The sequence below is a fragment of the Neltuma alba genome, unplaced genomic scaffold (genome assembly GCF_004799145.2).
Source record: "Neltuma alba isolate B1F8T4 unplaced genomic scaffold, ASM479914v2 tig00010128_pilon, whole genome shotgun sequence".
Taxonomy (NCBI): Eukaryota; Viridiplantae; Streptophyta; class Magnoliopsida; order Fabales; family Fabaceae; genus Neltuma; species Neltuma alba.
The window spans coordinates 55,304-77,913 of NW_021635079.1; the positions used below are offsets into that span (position 1 = coordinate 55,304).

At 33.4% G+C, this 22,610-nt stretch overlaps 1 protein-coding gene across 1 annotated transcript; it reads left to right on the plus strand.

The window, feature by feature from the left end:
• The first annotated feature begins 2,577 nt into the window (after window positions 1–2,577).
• Window positions 2,578–5,637, plus strand: LOC114754333 (pentatricopeptide repeat-containing protein At2g17033-like). Its single transcript, XM_028943105.1, has 3 exons — window positions 2,578–2,672; window positions 4,118–4,410; window positions 4,484–5,637. Exons 2-3 carry the CDS (start codon window positions 4,135–4,137, stop codon window positions 5,333–5,335), a joined length of 1,128 nt encoding a protein of 375 aa, XP_028798938.1. The 5' UTR covers window positions 2,578–2,672; window positions 4,118–4,134; the 3' UTR covers window positions 5,336–5,637.
• Window positions 5,638–22,610: the final 16,973 nt, after the last annotated feature.

Consider the following 22,610-nt stretch of genomic DNA (forward strand, 5'->3'; position numbering starts at 1 on the left):
GCTTACAATCAGCTTCGCTCATCAACACTATTACGGCTTCATGGTGATCTCAAACTTGGCTCTATTATGTTGTTGCTGGGATTTGGCATCAGCATTACACTATTTTTCAACACCTTTTATGGTGCAGGCATCGTGAGATTATGAGTAGTTCTCAGGGTCGTAGTGGCGTTAACTTCTGTAAATAGCTCAACGAGAGTGCTTATCCAGACTCTTTCAAAATGTCGGAGTATCATGCGTGGACATACATGAAGTTGTGTTGGTTGATGCAATCATGCAAGACGACGGACTTGCTTTGGGCTGTCCTTCTCGCTTTTTGTATGTGAATGTTTTTTGTTGAACATTTCATTTTTTGTACTTTTGTTTTATTTTCTGCTGCTAGGCTTCACTATCACTTACCGTGGTATGCTAGTTGTTGATGCCTTTTTTATGTATTGTTTTATCTGATCTTAATAAAATTGTCTATTATAAAAAAAAAAAAAGTGTATTCTTTTGTACAAAAGCTAACCATTTAAAAGCGGAAAAAATGACACATAAATAACCTTTCATTTTCATATATGAAATTCTAATTTGAAAAACTAAAATTTCAAATAGACAAAAAAAACTTAAATTATTATTTTGAAAATGGGGTATAATGACAAAAATGCCATTTACTAAAAGGGATAAAAAAAGCTAACCCTCACCGGAGGCCTGTCTCCAGCCTGCGGCCAGATGAGGCCCCCCCAAAAAAAAAAAAAGGATGGGTGGGATTAGGGTGAATGGACAATACCACTCTTGGGGTGTTTCTTTTCTTTTTCTTTTTGTTTTTTTAAGCACGATTGTTAATCTCTCACACCGTAACATAGAGACAGTAGATGCTCGTAGGGAGGCATTGGCCCCTTCGGATTTACTTGCCAAGAGGGCTCATGAGATGAACAATAAGAGAGCAGTCTTGCTGGACCCACCCACATTCTGCTTGGATCAAATGGCAAAGGACTTAAATTTAGGCCCTATTTCTTTTCATGGTTGAGATTACTTATAAACACATTTTACCTAAATTGAAACAAAATTTCTCTCACATATTTATCTCATATTCCATAAATCACGATTGAAAAGTTACTTATAAGCTGTTCCAAATATGTCCTTAGTCTTGTTTATTTCAGCTAGTATGTTGTCAGCTTAAATCCTGTTTGATACGTAACATTAAAAATGAGAAATAAGAATTAAGATTATAATTGATAAAAATTATTAAAAAAATTTAGTATAAATAATTACTTGTCACATGAAATTAGATAAATCCATTGATGTGGGATTGGAGAATACCATCACCCACCACGGTATTCTCCAATCCTATATATATGGGTTTGTTTAATCACATATATATGGGTTTGTTTAATATCATATAATAAGAATTCTTCCCTGCTAAATTTTTTTTAATAAATTTTTTAAATTCCAACCTCAATTCCTACTCTTTATTTTTAACACTTTGCACTAAACAAGACCTTAGCCTCTATTTGTAGTTTTCCTTCTCAAGATTGCCGTAGAACTTGTGCGTCTCTATAATTGTATGTTGCCAATGAATCACTTTTCGATGGTCTGAAATATGATTGATATACATTTAAACATATTTGAAACATTAAATATTTTAAGATTAATATTATTTTTAGTTTTTAACTTTGACTTTGTTTTGGTTTTGATCATGAAATTTTATTTTATTTTGACCTGTGTAAACATTTTTGACTTAAATCAACATGAAGTCAAATTTTAAAAATTAAAGATAATATTAACCAACGTTTTTATTTGGAAATTGCTGCTCTTTGGTGATTGTATGTCGCAAATTTTTATCTAGCAAGTGTAAAGTTCCAGCATTATGTTCTTTTTTAATTATATATAGTGGGCTAATTTTATGCATTATCCTAATCCTCCCCCAGCTCTTATATTTAAAATTAGAAGAGTATTATTTTTCTACTACTTCTAGTACCTTAATTTTATTTATGATACATCATAAATAAAATTAGAACGTTGGGTGTAATTGGATTGGATACATGATAAATAAGATTAAAATGCCAAATACTGCTGAGAAATAACATTAGGATGTTTTACGATAACTTACCCATTAAAAATGATAAAAAATTGGATTAATACCATTATTATTTCTTACTGTATAGAAAGTAAATGTGTATGTGATTTTAAAAGTAATTTTATAATATATAAAGTAAGTGTAAAAAGAGTTTTATTTTGATTTACATAAAATAAGATACCCATTAAAAATAATACAAAAATTGGATTAATACTATTATTATTTCTTACAGTATGGAAAATAAATATTTATGTGATTCCAAAAGTAATTTTATATATAATATATGAAATCAGTATGAGAAGAGTCATGTTGTGATTTATATAAAAATACAGTTTTTTGAAAGTAATTTTGTGGGCATCCGAACAGCCGTCCTCAGGCTCACAGGTTTTCCCCATGGGGAGTAATCCATCGGTCCACAGTCAATCTTCCTGTCTTCTACGTTACTTAAAAGGAACAGATAAGATTTTGGCCCCAAAAAAAAAGGACGGATAAGATAGAGCGAAAGATGCAGGGTACAGAGATGGAGCCGAGCAAAAAGAAAGCGAGGCTGGGAGAAGAAAGCGAAATAGAGGCAGCACGGAGGACTCAACATTCGACTCCGGAGAAACCCGAACTGGTAATAGCTTCAGATCTTCTCCTTTCCCCTTGAATTCAATGAATCCTATCTCTCAATTCATTGTTATAGCTAACTCCGATTAAAATTGAGGCCAAAAAATTTGTCGGATCAAACTTCAATTTGTAGAGTGAGCCCTTTGGTTGTGCTTATCAACAATGGCTTCGTAGCTTGTTAGGCGATTTGGTTCCTGTGTGTTCAGTGGGTTGCATTTGGCCATTGTCCCTGTTTTTTTCCCTGTTCTTTCTTAGTTTCTGCTTTCGTTTGTTATTCTCTTCTGCTTCTGCTTTCCTCCTTTTACTTCGGCGCAACATTGATATGACAGAAAAACAAGAAAAAAACTTCTCTTCGTTGCAACATTGTTATTCTCTGCTTCTGATTTCTTCCATTTATTGCGTGTCAAGTTTATCTTTTTTCGGAATGATTTTGAGGGAAAAAGCGTGTGATGATGCGAAGGTGTTGGTTTTTTTGTTTTTTTTTGGGAGGGAGGGTTAGTGAAGGAATGGGCTATGGACTTGTAGGGTTATATATATGGTTATCAGATTTAGGTGAATAGTCAAGAAAAGCAAATTAATTTTTTTGAAATATTTTTATTAAATTAAAGCTAGGCATTAATCATTAACCTTAAAAGAAATCAAAATAAATGAAGTTAAATTTATTAATAACTGGAAGAAAATTTGTTGTTGGGGATTTGCAGCTTGACTCAGTCGTACTATTGTTAATAATTAGAGTTAAATTTATTAATAACTGTACAGCTAAAAATGTTTTTGACAAACATGTATCATCCTAACATGTTTAATCTGTCAAAATCACTCTTAATGTAAAACAATCCAAACATAAGTTGAAATCTACCCATATTCTATTTTGCCAATGCTAATCTAAACACCCTATTAATTGGCAATGATGTGCTGTTTGAGTTTTAAATTGCATCATATCATCATTTTCTTCATGTTATCTCTCGGCCTAATTTCTGCAATGGGACTTGGGGGAGTTAATTTAATAAGAGAGTAAAGCTTGATCATACTTATATGCATACATAAATACATATACATATGTGCTTGATTGCGTGTAAGCAGTGATTGGGGCAAACTACTGCGAGAAGGTTAGAACTATTTGAGTTACTGAGAGTTCGTTAGTGTCTTTTTATTCACTTTATAGAGACAATGTATGCTTTCCGTTATTCTCCAATTCACTGGCTCCTCGAGAATATATGCCTGTCATATGGCCATGAACTTAGAAATGTTGGTTGACTCTTGCTATCTAATTGGAGCAATGCCAATTCCCGAAATAGTTGATAAGGTTTCTTTGAATCGTTGATGAGGTTTCATACATAAAATGTGCTTTCCTTTTTCTTTTTCTTTTATTTTTAATTGTCCTTTGTGAATAACATGCTAAACTATGGGAATTTTATATCTTGACCCTCCCACTAACCCATTTTTTCTGTAAAGGTCTGTGTAAGGAGGACATGATTTTATACTATCTTACGTTGAAGATGATGATGAGTACTGTCCAACTATGGTGGATCCAAGGACCAAAGCTTGGAGTTATGGTGGAATGTGCGCTAACAAAACTAGGTCAGCATTTTCTAAAGAAGGTGGTGACATCTGGAGACCCCTCGACCACAAAAAACTTGATCCGGAGATTCGTGCAAAGTTCAGCTAAATCAGTGTCTCTCAGCACTCTTTGCCATCTCCTCTCTCCTTCTACAGTTCAACCCCATCTCTCCTCAGTTGCCTTCCCGGTTAGTACTTTACTCTTTATCTCTCTCCTCGAATTGATTATTAGAGTCTCTGATATTTCTGCGAATTTTGCAGCTTTATGCAAGAATTGCGGAAGCACCTTGGTACAGTTGGAACCCTAAGATTGTAGATGAGCTTGCTACTTTGCTGGATAAACAGGAACAATATTCAGCCTGGGAAACTCTAATTTCGGGAGCCACTTCCAAATTAGAGTCTGGCTCTCGAAATCTGGCTCTTTTCTATTGTAAATTGTTGGATTGTAACTCCAAGCAAAATTCAGAAAGAGGGTTTGAGATTGCTTACTCGTACCTAAGCCAGCTTCTTCATAGTTCATCATCCTTTACTTACATAAAACGTCGTGTTTATGAGTATATGGTCAGTGGTTTATGTTCAATGGATAGGCCTTGTGAGGCAGAGAATTTGGTTGGGAATATGAGAATCAAAGCACTTGAACCTTCAGCGTTTGAATTCAAGTCTATCATGTGTGGTTATGGGAGATTGGGATTATTCCAAGACTTGGAGAGACTTTTGGTTCAAATGGAAAAAGAAGGGTTTGTCATTTATACAGTTTGTTCAAACATGGTTCTCTCAGCGTACGGAATGCACGGTGAGCTAACAAAGATGGTTTCATGGCTTCAAAGGATGAGGAATTCATCGATTCCGTTCTCAAAAAGGACGTATGATTCTGTTTTGAATTCATGTCCTGTTCTCATGAGAAAATTGGTGGACTTAAATGGCTTCCCATTGTCAATTGAAGAGTTGAATGCTAGTTTGGAAGGAGCTGAAGCTATAGTGATTCAAGAGCTAATCGAGTCAACCGAGATTCTAGAAGAGGTCATGGTTTGGGACTCTAAGCAGGCAAAGCTGGATTTACATGGACTGCATTTGGGTTCATCCTATCTGATTATGTTACTTTGGTTGCAATAAATGCGACGAAGGCTGAACGATTCAACTTACGCGATTCCTGCAGAAATTGTCGTGGTGTGTGGTTTAGGGAAGCATAGCAATCTCAGGGGACGATCGCCTGTGAAAACGTTGGTGAAAGAGATGATGGTGAAGATGAAAAGTCCTCTGAGAATTGATGATAGGAAGAACAGTGGTTGTTTTGTTGCTAAAGGTAAAGCTATGAGAGATTGGTTGTGTTTGGGACACGAATTAAACAAATAGAATATGCAAGATCATAATGGGGCCATCGTTGCCTAACCGTTAGTTAACCATGCTCGCTCCTACATGCATGCTCTCAAATTTGATTCTTTCTTTGGCTTTTGCACATGCCAGAGAGGGGGATTATATCAGATTTATTCCGAGAGATTAATAAGTTAAAAGAAAAAAAAATGTCTGTAATATACGTAATTCATTCCTCCCATGTCGTTATCTCCATCTTAAATCAAATTTATTCGTTTTTATTTTGTAATTTAATATTTTGATGCTAATTTTATGAAGTAATCAAAGGAAAAATTAAGTTGAGGTCTCAAAAAAAAAAAAAAAAAGGTTTATGAGAAGGTTTTAATGACGAATTAAATTGTCATTCCGTACTAAGACTGTCAATGTACATTGCTCTGTCACTATTGAGATCATTTTTTGTACCTATATTTTTTTTCCTTAAATTTTATTACAATTCTCCCGATATTTTGAGTGTGAATGGTCTAAATTTCATTAACAAATTCGTAGGTTCGTTTTCCGGGGTACTGGAAGCTCTTGACAGTGTGAAAAGGCTTACATTATCGAGTTTCACTTGTTCAACCAAAGGCCCCTCTCTCGTGCATCAAAACTTCCATTGGATGATCGGAATAAAATAAGAAAATAGAAAAGTCTTAGTCCTTGTTTGATTCCTTCTTTCTAGAACAATTTTTCGTTTTTTTTTAAAAACAAAGATAATTTAACTTTAGTTAAGTGTTTTGCAAAAAGAAAAAGAAATGTCTTTTAAAAATATAAAATTAGCATCCAACGCTTTGATGTGATTTTCCAACTACATACAATTTCCAACACCCTAATTTATTTATAATGCATTAAACACTATAAGCTATAAATAAAATTAAAGTGTTGGATACTATCAAAAAATTATATTAGGATACTGGATGTTACTTTACTCTTGAAAAAAATTTTAAAAGAATAAATTAGAACAATTTTTAAGATAATTTAATATAAAAGGCCATTGTTTTTAGATACTGACAACCCTTCGTTACTTATTTACCGCTTTATTAGCCACCTTTGTCATAAAAAAAATTCCAGCCGCCAACGAGAGTGCCAACGTGGCATGTTTATTTATTTATTTATTTTTAAAGAAAACTAAAGTATATATTTAATTTTCTACATTTACATCTAGTTTCAATTTGCTTCTTTAAATTTAAAAAGTATATTTTTGATTTATTTAATTTTAAAATCCTCTATCTCATTTAACAAAACATGTTGACTCGTGAAATGCTTGTTATCATTTTTATCATAAATAAACCTGCGGATCAATTGGTTTATTTTAATTTTGTACTATAAGTATGTTTTGCCAGTATTTAATTATATAGTTACTGTTTAAATTTATTGAGTCAACATTTTTGTGAAATGATGCTAATAGTGCTGAGATTAAAAAATATATTTTTTAAACTTTGATGTAAATTTAGTGGACTAAAGTATAGTTTAGCGTTAAATAGCGTAGGACAATCCTATAAAAACACATTTCCTAATTTCATTTTAGTAGATGTGGATGATTTGAGATTATTGACACTGGCGTCACTAATTTGTTATTTTGATATTTTCATGATATTTTTCTGGTATTTTCCCTAATTAGCAAATCATAGCTTTTTATTTATACATTTAAATAGAAATAAAGAATGTATTTTATTTTTTTAAATTTTTTTGTCATTGATTAATATTAACTTTTCCAACAGAAAAGAGAATATTACTTACTGGAAATTTATAGACTATTTTTCGTGATTTAATTTGCAAACAACATTTATTAAGAGTGATTTATCAATGCCAAGCATACTTATTCAAAACTAAAAAATTGATTTATTTATTTTTTAATGCATTTAAGTTTGTGTCCTAATTTTATGTTCACCTCACTTTTTAATATAAGAAGTTAAATTTATATTATAAGTAACAAAATGATTAGCGCATGCCCCTAACGCGTTAAACAACTAAACACAAAGGTCGTGCCACAAGTTATAGCAGCCCAACTAAGCGCGCACACAGAAATTTAAATTTTGAAGCGGCTCAACAAAACACAATACGCATCCTTCCACAAATCCACGCTATTTAGATAGAGTCCATGACAGTATCTTGAATCTAATAGGAGGATATTTGTGCTTATCCAAAAAAAAATTTGACAACAAAAGAGAGTTGACCTAATAGAAGGAGCCCGTCTCTCAAAACATGATGAATTGAAGTTTAAATCAATGTTGGGGAAGTGCTCACATTTAGTATCAAATAATGGTTTGAATATGATTACTTCCAATAGTAGGATACATATGCTTAGAAAAAAATATCTAACAGTACTTCAAATAAGATTACCTCTAATAAAAAAATATTTGTGCCTACGGAAAAAAAAGCATCTAAGCGAATAAATGATCTCAGCTTGCAATCTCGCATGAAAATATTAAGGGAAAAAAGACTTTTGATTCTAAAAGTAACTTCACAAGAGATTTTGTTTTTAAGGTATCAAACTAAAACTTTGTATGAAATTAAATAACTAAGGTGTCTGTTGTCACATAATGACCTAATAAATATAAGGGTTAAGGTGCAATTTTAACCCCAATATTATTTTTCAGATGCAATTTTGTCCCTGATCTTTTTAGTGGTGCAACTTGGATCCTGATTTTTTTGTGTGTAATCTTGTCTCTCATGGTTAAAATTACACCCAAAGATCAGAGACAAAATTGCACATGAGAAAAAAAGATCAGGGATAAAATTGTGCCTAAGAAATAAGATTAGGGGTAAAATTCATTACCAAAAGATTAGGAACACAATTGCACCTTAACCCTAAATATGATGACGTTACATAATTTTTAAGATATCAAACTAAAACTTCGTATGGATCTATTGCTTACGGATCTAACATTCAAAAAGGAATTGGATAAAATGTTTCACGAAACATTTGAACTATCATTTGAGCATTGCTGTTGGAGTTTGGATAAAATTACGTTACGTCATTATAAATAGTAAAAATTACATATAGTGAGATTTAAATGGAAAACCATACATAACAAATATAAGTAAGTGGACGTAAATTTTTTTCATTTATAAATGCAAAATTTAAAAGAAAAAATCCCATTTAAATCTAGTTGAAATACTAAAATTTAAAATCAGGCTTTCACTTTAAACAAATTCCTATGAATATTATAAAAAGACTAAAATGCCTCTCTATAATTAAAGTATGAGTAGTCAGTTATATTTTTCTCCCTTGCAAATTCTTTTCCTAAAATATGAAAATAATAAATTATAACACTGTCCTCAGTCCAAAATCTGTAAAAAGTTCGTTATCTTAATAAGTTTTTAACTCTTAAAATGTACGTGTATTCTATTAAAAAAATGTATGTGTTTAATAACAAAAATTGTATATGTGTATATATTATTAAGTATATGAAGAATGTATCAATATTAAAACTGAACAAAAATTAAACCCTTCCAAGACTAAAATCTAACAATAACTACATCCTTACGTTGATGAGGATGCTGGAATAATTATTAATGTAAGCCATTGACTATATTGTAATTTTTTGTCATCTACTGAAGATTTACTATTTTCAAATTTCAATCTAACAAGAAAATTTTAGGAAAAGAATTTGTGAGAAAAAAATATAAAAGTAACAACTCATATTATAATTATAAAGGGGTATTTTAAAGTTTTAACAATATTTATAAATTACTAATTGGGTCTGATTAGGAATTTGTTCAAAGTATGGATCTAATTTTAAATTTTAGTATTTTAGTTGGATTTAAATGGGATACTCTCAATTTAAAAACCCTATTGAACTCAAACCCTTAAAAAAAAATCTTCGGTATCGTTAAATATTCCTGGGCTGTTTCGCGGTAAAATTTTCAGTAAAACAATGAAGAAAGCATTTAAGAAGAAGAAACAAATGGAGAGACGAATTTGTCCCTAGCTGGTCCTTACGGGCTTGCACTTCGCGAATGTTACCCAATCAAATTCACGGAACCTTTTCGGTAACATGCTTTTTGGTGGGGACCAATTTACCATTGTTTGTCTTTTATACACATGGGGACTTTTGATTGACATAAAATATCAAATAAAGTTGGCAAAAAAAAAAAATCCAGTAAAACCTTTTTTCTTTGGTGATTAAAAAAACACGACAAGGGCAGCATGGGGTTGCGTGGTAAAGTGGCGCTCCTTTCTGTTCGAAATATAAGATAAATTTTATTAAAAGGATTTTATTTTTTTAATAAAATAATATTTATTTTTGTCTAAGTATTTAATGAGTTTTTTTTTCAATTTTACCCTATATATTTTTTCCCTCTTTGATTCATTTATTACATCTTATATTTATTCTTTTCCTTAATAAATGCATATTTAAGAAGAAATATATATCTTACATATTTATTGTTTTAAACTGATTTTAACTAATTTCTTGATAAGCGTAAATGGATAAAGTTTAGTTTATACTCCTCTGATCGTATTTATAGGGCAGATAGAGGATTTTTTTGTCCTATTTATAAGTCACTTTATTAAATTTTTATCATGAATGTACTATATTATCCTTCATTTATTATAGTGTATATAATTGTTATTTTTGAAAGGTGTATATGTAAATAAGGGTAAAGTTGAAAAGTTGTTATATTTTAATGAAGAGTTAATATAGTTTAAAGTTTTTGGTTTTTCTTAGTCTGTGTGAAACATGTTAGAAGTATCTTATAAATAAAATCAGAAAAGTATTTTGAGCCTGGAAGTAACTTTGTTGGACACTCCCCGAGTTTGACGATATACTATGGTTGTCACTCACTCACTTGGCATGTGGTTGGCATTTGTCGTTAAATCGTTAATTAAGTCATTAAGACCCCTCAGTATTAAGTTTGTATAAATTCTATGAAATTCATATATTGTTAATTATGTGCAATTCATCATTGAAATCGTTATTTATCTAGGAGCCTTGGTGCTCATTGGAGTAGTGATGAGCCCCAAAGAAAATGACCATGTACATTGAAAACATGGACTAGATATGAGGTGATCCAAACCATAGGTGGCTCTTTTTTAAACTGTACTTCTTTTTTAAATAAGTTCAAAAAGAGTCATTTTTTTAATACTTAATAGGTTTACATCCAAATCTGATTCGAATGGTTTAGATTTATTTTTTTATTTTTTAAAATAATTATTTTAATGAGTATAGAATCTAAAACAAAAATAATATTTTAACCATAATTTTTTTGAAAAATAATTTTGTTATTTAAAAAAAAAAATATAAAATAAATAAATCTGAATAATCCAAATTATATATAAATGATCTATATATGATGAGCTTGATGAGATGCTCATTACTCTCATGAGTATCAAAATTCATTCCTCTGTGTGTGTGTGTGTAGACAGTAAATTTTTTAAAATAGCATTAATCTCTTAATGCAAATTTTGTCCAACTTATAAGAGATAATATTTAAAACTAATAAATTTTATATTATTTAGCCCCAAAAAAAAGTTTATATTTGTAAAACACACACAATAAACAAAGGAACGTGCTAAAAGAATTTGCTAAATAATTTCCTCGTTTCAGCGGAACCTCAGCAAAAGATACTTGTTTACCGTTTCAATGGATAGTCAATTTTATAATACTATCAAAATTGTGTTATTTTAATATATATTATAAAATTATGCACTTTAAGTTTTTCAATTAAACTGTTTAAAAACTATTCATCTGTGATAGTATTGGCAAGGTACCATTATACTAATGCCACTGTCACGTTAATATGTGTGTGTGTGTGTGATATTGTGTTATTCTTGAACAACATTGGTCAGAGCAATAATAAGAATACTCCTTCAGGCCTGTTCAGCGGGCATCTTTCTTGATCCTAAAGGTAATACAAATACAATCAATTATTGTAGCTGCGTATTTAGTTTCTTTTACTTATTTATTAGTATGTATTATGTGCTAACTTGGTCCTTTTTTTTTTTTTTGCCAGGACCAAATGCTACCAAAATTGTGTTACTTTAATATATATTATAAAACTATAACTGTAAGTTTTTCAAACTGTTTAAAAAAAATTCATCCATAGTAGTACTGACAAGGGAATTTTTTGTTGCACAATTAAATCTGAGCTTCTAGGATGATCAATGATGCTATTACGCAGGCTATTCTGACAATGGGACCGGGAAATACCATCCAAAGTAATTATCATGCTCATTATAGGAAGGTAGTATGGCCGGGTGAAGACAAGAAATCTCAGTTATTACAGGAATCGAAGGGAGGATAAGACTTCGAAGGAATGATCGGAAACGGAATTTAAAAGAATTTGGATCCCCTCCACTGAAGCCGGAAAGCAGGAGAGAGCCAGTAATCTTGTCAGTCAAAAGGGAATAAAAAAGCATTTGGATTCCCTTCACTGAGACAGGGAAAGTAGGAGAGAGCCAGTAATTTTGTCAAATAACTAAAATTAAAATAAGGTGAAATTTCAAAAGGTGAAATATTATTGACCCTTTTCCAAATTAAATGATTATATTAAAAGAAAGATAACATCATAAGTTATTTATAAATTTAAATAAATTGCATGAGAGGGTGAGAAAAGATCATAAAAATATTTAATTTATATATTTTTAATAGGAAGCATAAGATGCGCTTGTCTGTGTAGGACTTGTGAGTTGCGTCGAAGGGAAGAGAGATTGGAAGAGAGAGAAGGACGATGTGAACACTGATCAGCAACAAAGTAGGAGAGAGCCAATAAATTTGTAAAGTGTGATAGAGGAAAATGGGATTCAGAAAGCTGCCAGATAAGTTAACACGTAGGATAAAGACATTATATTATGATTTTATCAGGCAGTGCATGGATGATATGATGCTTTGGGTGCACCTAAGAATTTCTTAAATCGTCTGTGGAAATTGCATGTCCCCACAAAAGTCAAGCGCTATTTGTGGCATATGCTGAATGAGGCGTTAGCTTCAAAAACAGCCTCAACACAAAAGGAAGCAGAAATATTTGTCTGCAAAATCTTGCTTTTCTCTTCGGCAGAAATTCTTCTTTTTATAATCATCATTCAACCCATCACAGCACAACCTCTCATTGAAAAGGCCAGGAATCCATCTATCACTCCACATTACTTTAACCTCATTCCCATCTCCCACTCTCCAAAATAATTCCTTCTTCAGAAGCTCTCTACCTTCAATAAATAAGTTACTTATTTATTGCAACCAAACCAAGTCATTGTCCTTGACAGTAAAAGGGAAAAAGGTTTCAGGATTTTTTTTCCTTCTTCCATAAAATTAAAACAAATGAAACTTTGCTGCAAATGTATTCTCTTGACATAATTTTCTATTCTTTCATCCTTAGATTATTTTATATAAACATGGTGTTTTACGAGAATCCACTAGTTTACGATCAGTGAGGCTGCATGTTTCAATTCAATTTTGTTTCATCCTCTGAGTAAATAACGTATCGGACATTAAAAAAAAATTAACATTATGCAATTTACATTATATTAAAAACACATGCAAATTTAATTGTCAATTAAAAGGAGACAAAATAGAGAGAATGGCTTGAAAATTTTCAATTACAAGAGTAAATATGTTTTCTCATTTGAGGCAGATTCTGTAAGCATGAAAGTACCATAGAGCATACTATCTCCGGTTCTAATTATGTAAGACCTTGTTTGTTTGTAGATTACAAACAAAATCTTATAATTTGATCCATAGATAATGTATGGTTCTTCAATACATAGTATAGTATACAGTTTATTATCATCATTCATGGAATTCTTAAAGTCATGAAACTTTCAGATCTTGAAGAAATATAAGATAATTGTTTCATAAAATTATCATCATGGCAGAACTTTGGAAACAGTGGCAAGAAGCCCTCAGATGCCAGGAAAGCTAAAAGACTATGAAGGAAAAGAAAACGAATCTTACATAATTTCTATTCACCTAAATCCTGTCATCGGCATCATTATAAGATTATGAAGGAAAGAAAAAAAAAGCCGAATCACACATGATTTCTATTCACACATAATTTCTATTCACACATAATTTCTATTCACCCACATCCTATCACCGGCATCCTTATAAGATTATGAAGGGGGGAAAAAAACGAATCTTACATAATTTCTATTCACCTGCATCGATCCTATCATCGGCATCCTTATTTTCTATATATAAGAAAGAACAAGATTCCTTTTCGGATTGAACGGGCCGAAGCAGAAACTTGACGCTTATAAGTGGCGCCTCCTGCCCGTCCGAAGCTGGGCGTAAAGGAGAAATTGGGAACCGAAGAAAGCCATAAAGGACATAGGATCTTAGTACCGTAACACTACCAATATATTCCCGACCAAGAACACGCGTCGTCATGCTACCGCATATGGCATCGAATGCTATATATACACACGGAGACACACACATACTGGTTCCAAGGCCCATCATCAGAATTTCGTGGTCTTCTTCCCTGCTTTTGCCCCTCGACTCTCCTCCCACCATCTTCATCCCTTTTTACTTCTTTTTGGTACCCTTCTTTGTCTTCTTCTATGGCCGACAACCAAGAAATTGCAGGGACGGCGCCCCACATGCCCTTAGCTCCATCTACGACTTTTAGCTCTCCACAAAGGTTTTACCACCTCATTAACTTCATATCTAGTTTTCCCATTATTATCTTACGTGTGCATTTGGACTAGACAAATTTCATTTCTGGTTTCTCCTACTTGCTTAGTTTCTTCCCCTTATTGTTATCACTACTTTATAATGCCAATTCAGTTTATTTATGACTTACTTTTGGAGGCTGCAGTTCAAACCGGGGACAAGAGGAAGCTTTTGCTCTGTTACACACTGTCATTATTTCTCTGATTACCACAGTAGGTGGTTATGTGCAGTTTCAATTTCAATCTAAGAAATTGTCCCTCTTTGATGAGAATGGAAGCATCACGAGCGCTGTTTTTGGGATGCCATTATTGTATGTTATGGGTTTGATGGCAGAATTAAAACTCCAAAATCGAACCACGTATCTTGCTATCATGAAAAAATTTACTCCTCTGGTTGGACTTCTTGTCGTGGTTCTACTTCTCTTTGTCTTGTCATTCATTTTGGGTTTGGCTGCGTCCATCATATGGGCTTTCTTGGCAATTGGGCCAACAATCAAATTGTTTCAGGAAATTATTCAATGCCTTCGTCGCATCATTCTCTATATTCCTGCAAATTAGATGGCAACACATAACTTTGACAGGGAAGAAAGAGACTCTATTGGGATTCAAGATGATGACTTGCCCGGCTGAGGCTCCTTTTGGCCAAAACCAAAACCTGTCTGAATGTTAGAATTAAATTGTCTAGCGAGTCAATCAGTCATCATAATAGGAAAAGTTGCAGCTTTTCCTTTTCAATACGTCTCTTTACTTTGTAATTTGGGCATGGCATAGATACCCGAAGCATAATGTGTCGTCTAGTGTTTAAGATAATGGCAGCATGCATCTTCCTTTGTCAAGTTTCAGAAATGCGGAACGACGAGACCTGCTACCAATTTGTGTTTTAGTAAACCTGTGATGTGCTACAGAGTTAGGAAGATTAGGTTGGGCTTGTTTGTTAATCTTTTTTTTGTTTTCTTGTTATCATAACAATTTTATAAAATTATCTTTTAAAATAAGTTTTGTGAACAAAAAAATAAAAAATATATTTGGATAATTGTTTAAAAAAACATTTGAAAGAAAAAATTAAAAAAAAAATTATATTTGGCAAGCGTTGACCGCTACTGGTGGTAATACCTGGTGAGTACTACTAATAAGTAAGAAAAAAATAAAGGTTTATCCAACTTTTCAAAATAAAAAATACAATTAAAAAAAATGAGGGAAAGATCTAAAAATTGTTGTGGTGCTTTAGTTTTTAAAAACACTACTGTTCTTTTTTTTTTTAAACATTCAACAAAAAATAATACCAAACAAATTTTTTATTTTCAAAATAAGAAATCAAACAAGCCTTAATTTTTTCCAACCTTGCAATCTATTAAAAAATGAAGAGAAAATTAATCTTATAGTTATTTAAATTGTGACTCAGGTATAGCTCTATAACTCAATCTTTCAATTATGACTAAATATGATTTTAAACTTTTAATTCAATTCCTCAATTTCATTAGCAATATATGAATTTTATTAGTCAGCAATTTAAAAGTATCTTTATAAATACTTTTTGAATCCAGAAGCATATCATAATCTCATAAAACCCAATTCAATTAAACATTTTTAATTAATAAAACATGCATGGAACCGCTGGCCAAAAATACATATAGAACTGTGATTGATTGATAGATTGAAATGAGGGTGGGAAAAAAAAAGTGGAACACTGTCATTTGAGAGTTTAAATTAGGGGGAAAATAGCCTTATATGATCACCATTTCATTAAATGCATTGAAAACCCCCTTTGTTAACATTATATGATAGCTTATAATTACCTATTTTGTTTTAAACTACCATAAATGAAATTCAATAACTACAAGAGACTAATTAGTTGATTGGAGAATATCAAAACAAAAGAATTAAAAACTATGGCTAGAGAGTAGGCGATGGAATACCATAAACTGCTTGAAAGGGAGTCATACCAATAGCAGAATGATAGTTATTGTTATACCATAATTTAGCTAACGACAGCCATTTAACCCACTACTTCGGATAATCACCAGTCATACACCTCAAATGACATTCCAAACAGTGATTCAATACCTCTATCTGTCCATCGGATTGGGGGTGATACGCTAAAGAATACTGAAGCTTGACCCCATTGAGTCGAAATAATTCCTTCCAAAATTTGCCACAAATAATTGGATCTCCATCTGTTACTATAGACTTAGGGAACCCATGCAATTTAACAATGTTATCCATAAAAACTTGGGCCACATCAACTGCAGAAAAAGGATGCTCTAAGGCAACAAAATGTGCTGCTTTGCTGAGACAGTCGACTACTACTAAAATGGTAGTTTTAGAGTAAGACTTCAAAAGACCTCCAATGAAGTCCATTGAAAGTTCTGTCCAGATGTGATCAGGGATGGGCAATGGCTGAATCAGTCCTGGAGTGGCAACGGTTTCATACTTGAACTGCTGACATGTATTGCAATTTCTCACAAATTCACGAACAGCTTTTTCAAGACCCTTCCAATAGAAGACAGAAGAAATGTGTTTGTATGTAGCTATGGCACCAGAATGGCCCCCAATTGCGTCTCCATGAAAGTAAGATAGTAACTCTGACCACAAGGCACATTCTGCTCCTACTACCAAACAGCCCTTATGTTTCAGTACTCGTTTGACCATGAAAAAGCAAGTTGAGACTGAGAGTCATTTTCCAAATCAACGATAAGACGCTGAATGTGTTCATCAGTAGCCCATGATTGTTGAACCCGGTCATATAGCTCTGTCATAGGGGCAGTAATGGCAATAATCGAAGCCTCAAATTGTTGTAAAAGAGCATCTACTACTAGATTGTCCTTACGTTTGTGATACTCAATATCATAAGTCAGACTCCACAATTTATTAATCCATTTTAGTTGATTAGGGGAAACAGACTTCTATTCCAATAAATGCTTCAGTGGAAGATGATCTGTTCGAATCGTAAAGGGATAACCAACCAATTAAGAACGCCAATGCTTGACAGCAAACACAATGGCCATAAGTTCCCGTTCATAAGCAGAGAAGGTGCGACAATGACCATTAAGACCTTTACTTATAAAAGCAATAGGGTGACCCTTCTGACTGAACACCCAAGAGGTGGGTGAATTGGGTGTTAGTTAAAAACAAAAATCTTTTCGCAATGTAATGAAATTCATAATAAATTATGAGTATAAAAACAATGAATTGATATAAGTATAATCACAGTAGTAAAATGGTTTAGCTGGAAATATAAAGAGATAAGGGAAGAGACGATTCAAACTGTGATTTATCCTGGTTCGGTCCTCATTGACCTACGTCCAGTCCCCAGGCTCCCCCTGAGATTTTCAATTGACTATTTCCCTCAAGTTTAACACGGGTACTTGAGAACCACTACAATCACAAGTTTGATCGGGCACTTGTGACACCACTTACAATTCTTAGACTAACTAGTCTATTCAATAATAACCTCACACCGAGGTAAATACTCCCCTTTACTCACCGTAAGGATACAATCTAATAATGATAATGAAGATTGAATATTTCTTCTCTCAAAGAAGTGATAGACGAATCTTAAGCACGTTTGGGAAATTCTCCTCTCTATCTTACGAATACATATGTTTTAGTCTATGAAGTACAGAGACAGGGAGTTTTCTCTCGGAGCGCTAAATGAGAATATGTTGATTCGGCATTTTAGCATTTGATGTTGTAAGATCAGACTCTTCTCTATTTTCTTGTTTTCAATGCTCTTCTATTTATAGATGATGTTGGGTACTTGACCGTTGAGCATTTTCTTCCTGTTTGGCTTGAAGAATATGACCGTTGAAACTAACCGTTGAAAGCTTCTGATAAAAGTCGATTCTTCACATCATAAATTCGTTGTGGCTCTTTACCTAAAATAATCTTCCTCAGATCAAATGATAAGTATCTGATAATCTTTGAAACAATAAGTTGGAAAACATGAAATCAATAATCAGATATTCAGAAAGTAAGATAAACTTACTTAATCGATGCCTTGATCATAATCCTTTGATCGATCATATTATCGATTAATTATATGAAGAAAAGATGTAGCAGATATATGTAATTATTGAATAGGTTATGGATCATGTGATGATCGAAGAAATGATCGATAAATGATGAAACATGAACACAGTGAACTCCGAATAAAATATGCAAGGTTAATCCCTTTCAAGTTTCGTTTACCTTCGTGTCTTTTCGATAAAGAGTTATATGTTAAAAGAAGGCTGAGAAAAGCTTGAAAGAAAATAGATCATTGATTTTAAGAATCATCATAGTCGACTGATGTTTAAACGGAAAACATTTCATGATCATTTCATGATCGAACACTTGTTGATCTAACAGATTATTGATAATCCAAGTGTTACAAAAATGAAACTTCAGTCATTGATGATTAAACAAATTATCTATAAATGGATGATGGATAAGGTTATCGATAAACAATGAGTAAGAATATATTCAGCGAAAAACAAACTATGTGGATTAATCGAACATGTGATCGATCAATGAATATTCGATCAAGTGATCGATAAAATGAAAAGCATAGATTTAATCATGTAAAGTAAAGAAATTGATTATCGATCACGTTATGTGAAAACAGGAGTTTCAGGAAATCGAATGATCGATCATTTTATCGATAAATCAATGATCGATTAGGTGATCGAAAAAATGATTCAACATAAGTTAATGCAGTGAAGATAATAATCGATCATTTGATCGATAAATGTTTGATCGATCAATTGATCGATCAAATATTTTGAACGAATGGTTTTGACAGAGCACTATATCGAGTAAGAAGACATGTAATATTCGAACAAGTTATCGATAAAGGTCTGATCGATTATTTCCTGCAACATCTTATATTAAGCAGCTATACCAATGATCGATTAGTTGATCGATCAATCTAGCAAGTTATTAAGCAGACTAAATTATCTATCACGTGATCGATAAAACTTGACAGTTATCGATCAAATGATCGATAAACATATTCATCTATAACGTTATCCAAAAATCATTTATCCAACATGTTACTGATAAAACCTTAATAATATGTATGAAGATACAAGAGAAGAATTGAGGAGATAGTACCAGTAACTCGATGAGTATGTAGTCGCTTGATCAGGCTTGAGTAACATATGATAATGGCTTTTCATTTCTTCATCTCTTCTAGAGCTTTTACTCAATAACATGTTTGAGTAGCATGTTGTTTAAGAGTTTAATCAATCTATGTAGAATTTCTGGTTTTTACCTCAATAATTTCGAATTCTGATTCAAGCAAAACGAAGGTTAACTTTGAGTGATCATAAATCTTCCAATTCAACTCCAAATTTTGCAAATGACATATCCCCAGAAAGCTCTCTGAGTCTACTTTCTAATGCAACAAGAATCACCCCAAAATTCGTTGTGGTTGCAAATTTATCTTCATCACAATGACTAAAGGTCAGAATAAAGGCGTTAATCCTTACTGCAATCTTTCGAACAACATATCTCCCTCGTATGAAACTCTTTGAAGGTGAATTTAGTGTCCATGAACCGTGTTCTGAGTCTAGTTTCATAGGAATCAAGTTTCACCTCAAACGGATTTGTAATTTGAGAGATATTGAAGAAATACCGAATCTATGTCAGAGTTGAACAAAGAACAGAACATAACAGAGGATGTATTTTATCGATAACTTGATCGATAAATGAATGATCGATCAAGTAATCGATAATTGCCCATGAAAATCACCTCTGAAGCTTATTTTCCATGTTTATATGAAGGGTGACTCAATATATGATGGTATAACTTCCCGGTTGTATATTTTAGCTTCCGACTGAGCCATTCAAACTTCTGATTGAGTATAACAACATTTAACATCAAATCTATGAACTTGAATCTTGATATTTTCATTTGATCTTGCAAGTTCTTCTTTTCTCAATCTCTCTTCTTCTTCTTCCTCTTGATCATTCTCCATAACTCAAAGTGCAACATAATAACTCCTCTCTTTTCTTGAGGAAACTACACAAGATAGTAAGTATGATAGTTAGTCAAAATATGAGATAAATAATTTATGTAAACTTTTTGCTCTATTATTTGACATCATCAAAACTAATCATATCTAATAGACTCAACATGACCCCCATTTCGGATCTTGAAGCATCAGTCTCAATGACAAACTTCTCACTAAAGTTAGGAAGTACTAATACTGGAGGAGAAGTCATAGCAGTCTTTAATGAGTCAAAATCACGTTGGGCTTCTTTTGTCTACTGAAACTTAGAATCATGGTGTAGGAAGACTGTCAAGGGCTGGCAGATCAGACCGAAATTCTTCACAAAGCGACAGTAATATCCGACAAGTCCAAGGAACCCACGCAAGGCACGCACGGTTGTAGGAAGAGGCCATGACCGAATGGTTGCTATCTTTTAAGGATCAGCCTCAACACCTTTAGCCGAAATAATATGTCCCAGATAATCTACTTGTGTTGATCCAAAAACACATTTGCTAGCTTTAGCATAAAGTTGATGTGTACGTAAAATAGACAGCGTTTGAGTCAAGTGAGTTAAATGGGTAGCCTAATCAGGACTATAGACCAAAATGTCATAAAAAAAACAAGAATGAATTTCCGCAGATGAGCTTTAAAAATCAAATTCATCAGGCTCTAAAAAGTTGCCGGGGCATTCGTAAGCCCGAAGGGCATCACTACAAATTCATATAACCCTCTATGAGTTTTAAACGCCGTCTTGTGAATGTCAGGAGGATGCATTCGAATCTGATGATAACTAGCTCGTAAGTCAAGTTTTGAAAAATAACAAGCGCCTTGCAACTCATTGAGAAGCTCTTCGATGAGAGGAATAGGAAATTTGTTTTTAATAGTCTGGTCATTCAATTGCCTATAGTCAACGCAAGAACGCCAAGTACCATCTTTCTTATGAACCAACACAACTGGTGCTGTGAATGGGCTCCGACTTGGACGAATAACTCCAATTTGAAGCATTTACTAGACTTGTCGTTCAATCTCATCCTTTTGAACAGGGCCATAGCGATAAGGTCGACAGCTCACTGGTTGCGACTGCTTGAGATGAATTTGGTGGTCAAACGCTAGTGACGGCAATACGGATTGAGGTTCCGCAAAGACATCCTTGAAGGAATCAAGCAGCTTAGCAAGTTGATCGCGTTGCAGCTCCGAAAGTGATGACTCACTACTAACAGCCATAAAAATAGTGGGGTCAATAGGGTATGGACAAATGAGGAAGGAGTGTGGAGCTCGTCATACTAAGCAATCATCAATGGGCTGCTCGTGTAAATTGGACTTCAGAGAGCCCATTCTGAAAATTTCAATGTGTTGGCCTTGATAATTAAAGGCAATAAAATGCTGGTCCATGTCCAAAATAATGCGACTAAACCTCCTGAGCCACTGGGCTCCCAAAATTAAATTAAAGACACCTAAATCCATCACCAAAAAATCATCCATAAAGGTCCTATCAGCCATTGACCATGGTAAATCTTGACAAAATCTATTGATAAGAAGCTGACGACCACCTGCAACATTAACATGTAGAGCATGACCATCTGTGACTGGAAGCTTCAATCATTTCGCAAGGGCAGCATAAACAACATTGTGTGTACTGCCAGTGTCAATTAATATTACGATTCTCTGTTTCTTAATGTATCCCTCCAATTTCAAGGTCGTACACCCTTCACTACCTTCTACTGCATTGATGGTAGCTGTCGGTAAGGAATCAGAGTCCAATGTATCAATAGCATCAGCAAAATCATCATCGTCATTATCTGGTATAACAAGCATCATCACCTGGGATTCTTTGCATTTGTGAGATGAGGTGTATTTATCGTTACACCAATAATAGAGGCCCTTGCGACGCCTTTCTTCTATATCCTTTTTGGATAATGTCACCGAAGGCTTCTTGACAGATGCAGAAGACGAAGAAGCAGAAGAAGGAAGGTTTTGTGTAGAAGAAGATTTCGCTGCCGGGTAAAATGATGATCGACCCCCATAATTAATAGAGGCCAATGGAGTCTTGGAAGGCTGATAAGTCCAGGGCAGTCGCGAACTAGCAGCAGTATCATACATTGCTTGGAGGGAACGTTCTTGCATACGAGCCATCTGCATCATGCTAGCCAAACTCATTGGTCGAAAGGCAGCTATGCAAGCTTGAAGATCAGTACGCAATCCTCCTAAGAAACAATTCATCGAAACTTCCTCTGGAATATCCATGTCGGTGAGCAGATCATCAAAAATCTCAATATACTCATCAATAGAAGAGGTTGCCTGTTGCAACTGTTTCAGTTGGACCATCGGGTTGATGTGTCTGATTTCTATAAAACGAGCTTCCATTTGATCAAAATAGTCATCCCAAGAAACTTCATCTTCTCAGCGTTTCTTCATAAAGTTGAGATGCCATTTCAGTGCCTTGCCCTCCAAATGA

Coding starts and splice junctions, on each gene's coding strand:
- LOC114754333 (XM_028943105.1), top strand. CDS start 4,135: ATGATTTTATACTATCTTACGTTGAAGATGATGATGAGTACTGTCCAA. Junction 4,411..4,483: donor TCTCCTCAGTTGCCTTCCCG/GTTAGTACTTTA, acceptor CGAATTTTGCAG/CTTTATGCAAGAATTGCGGA.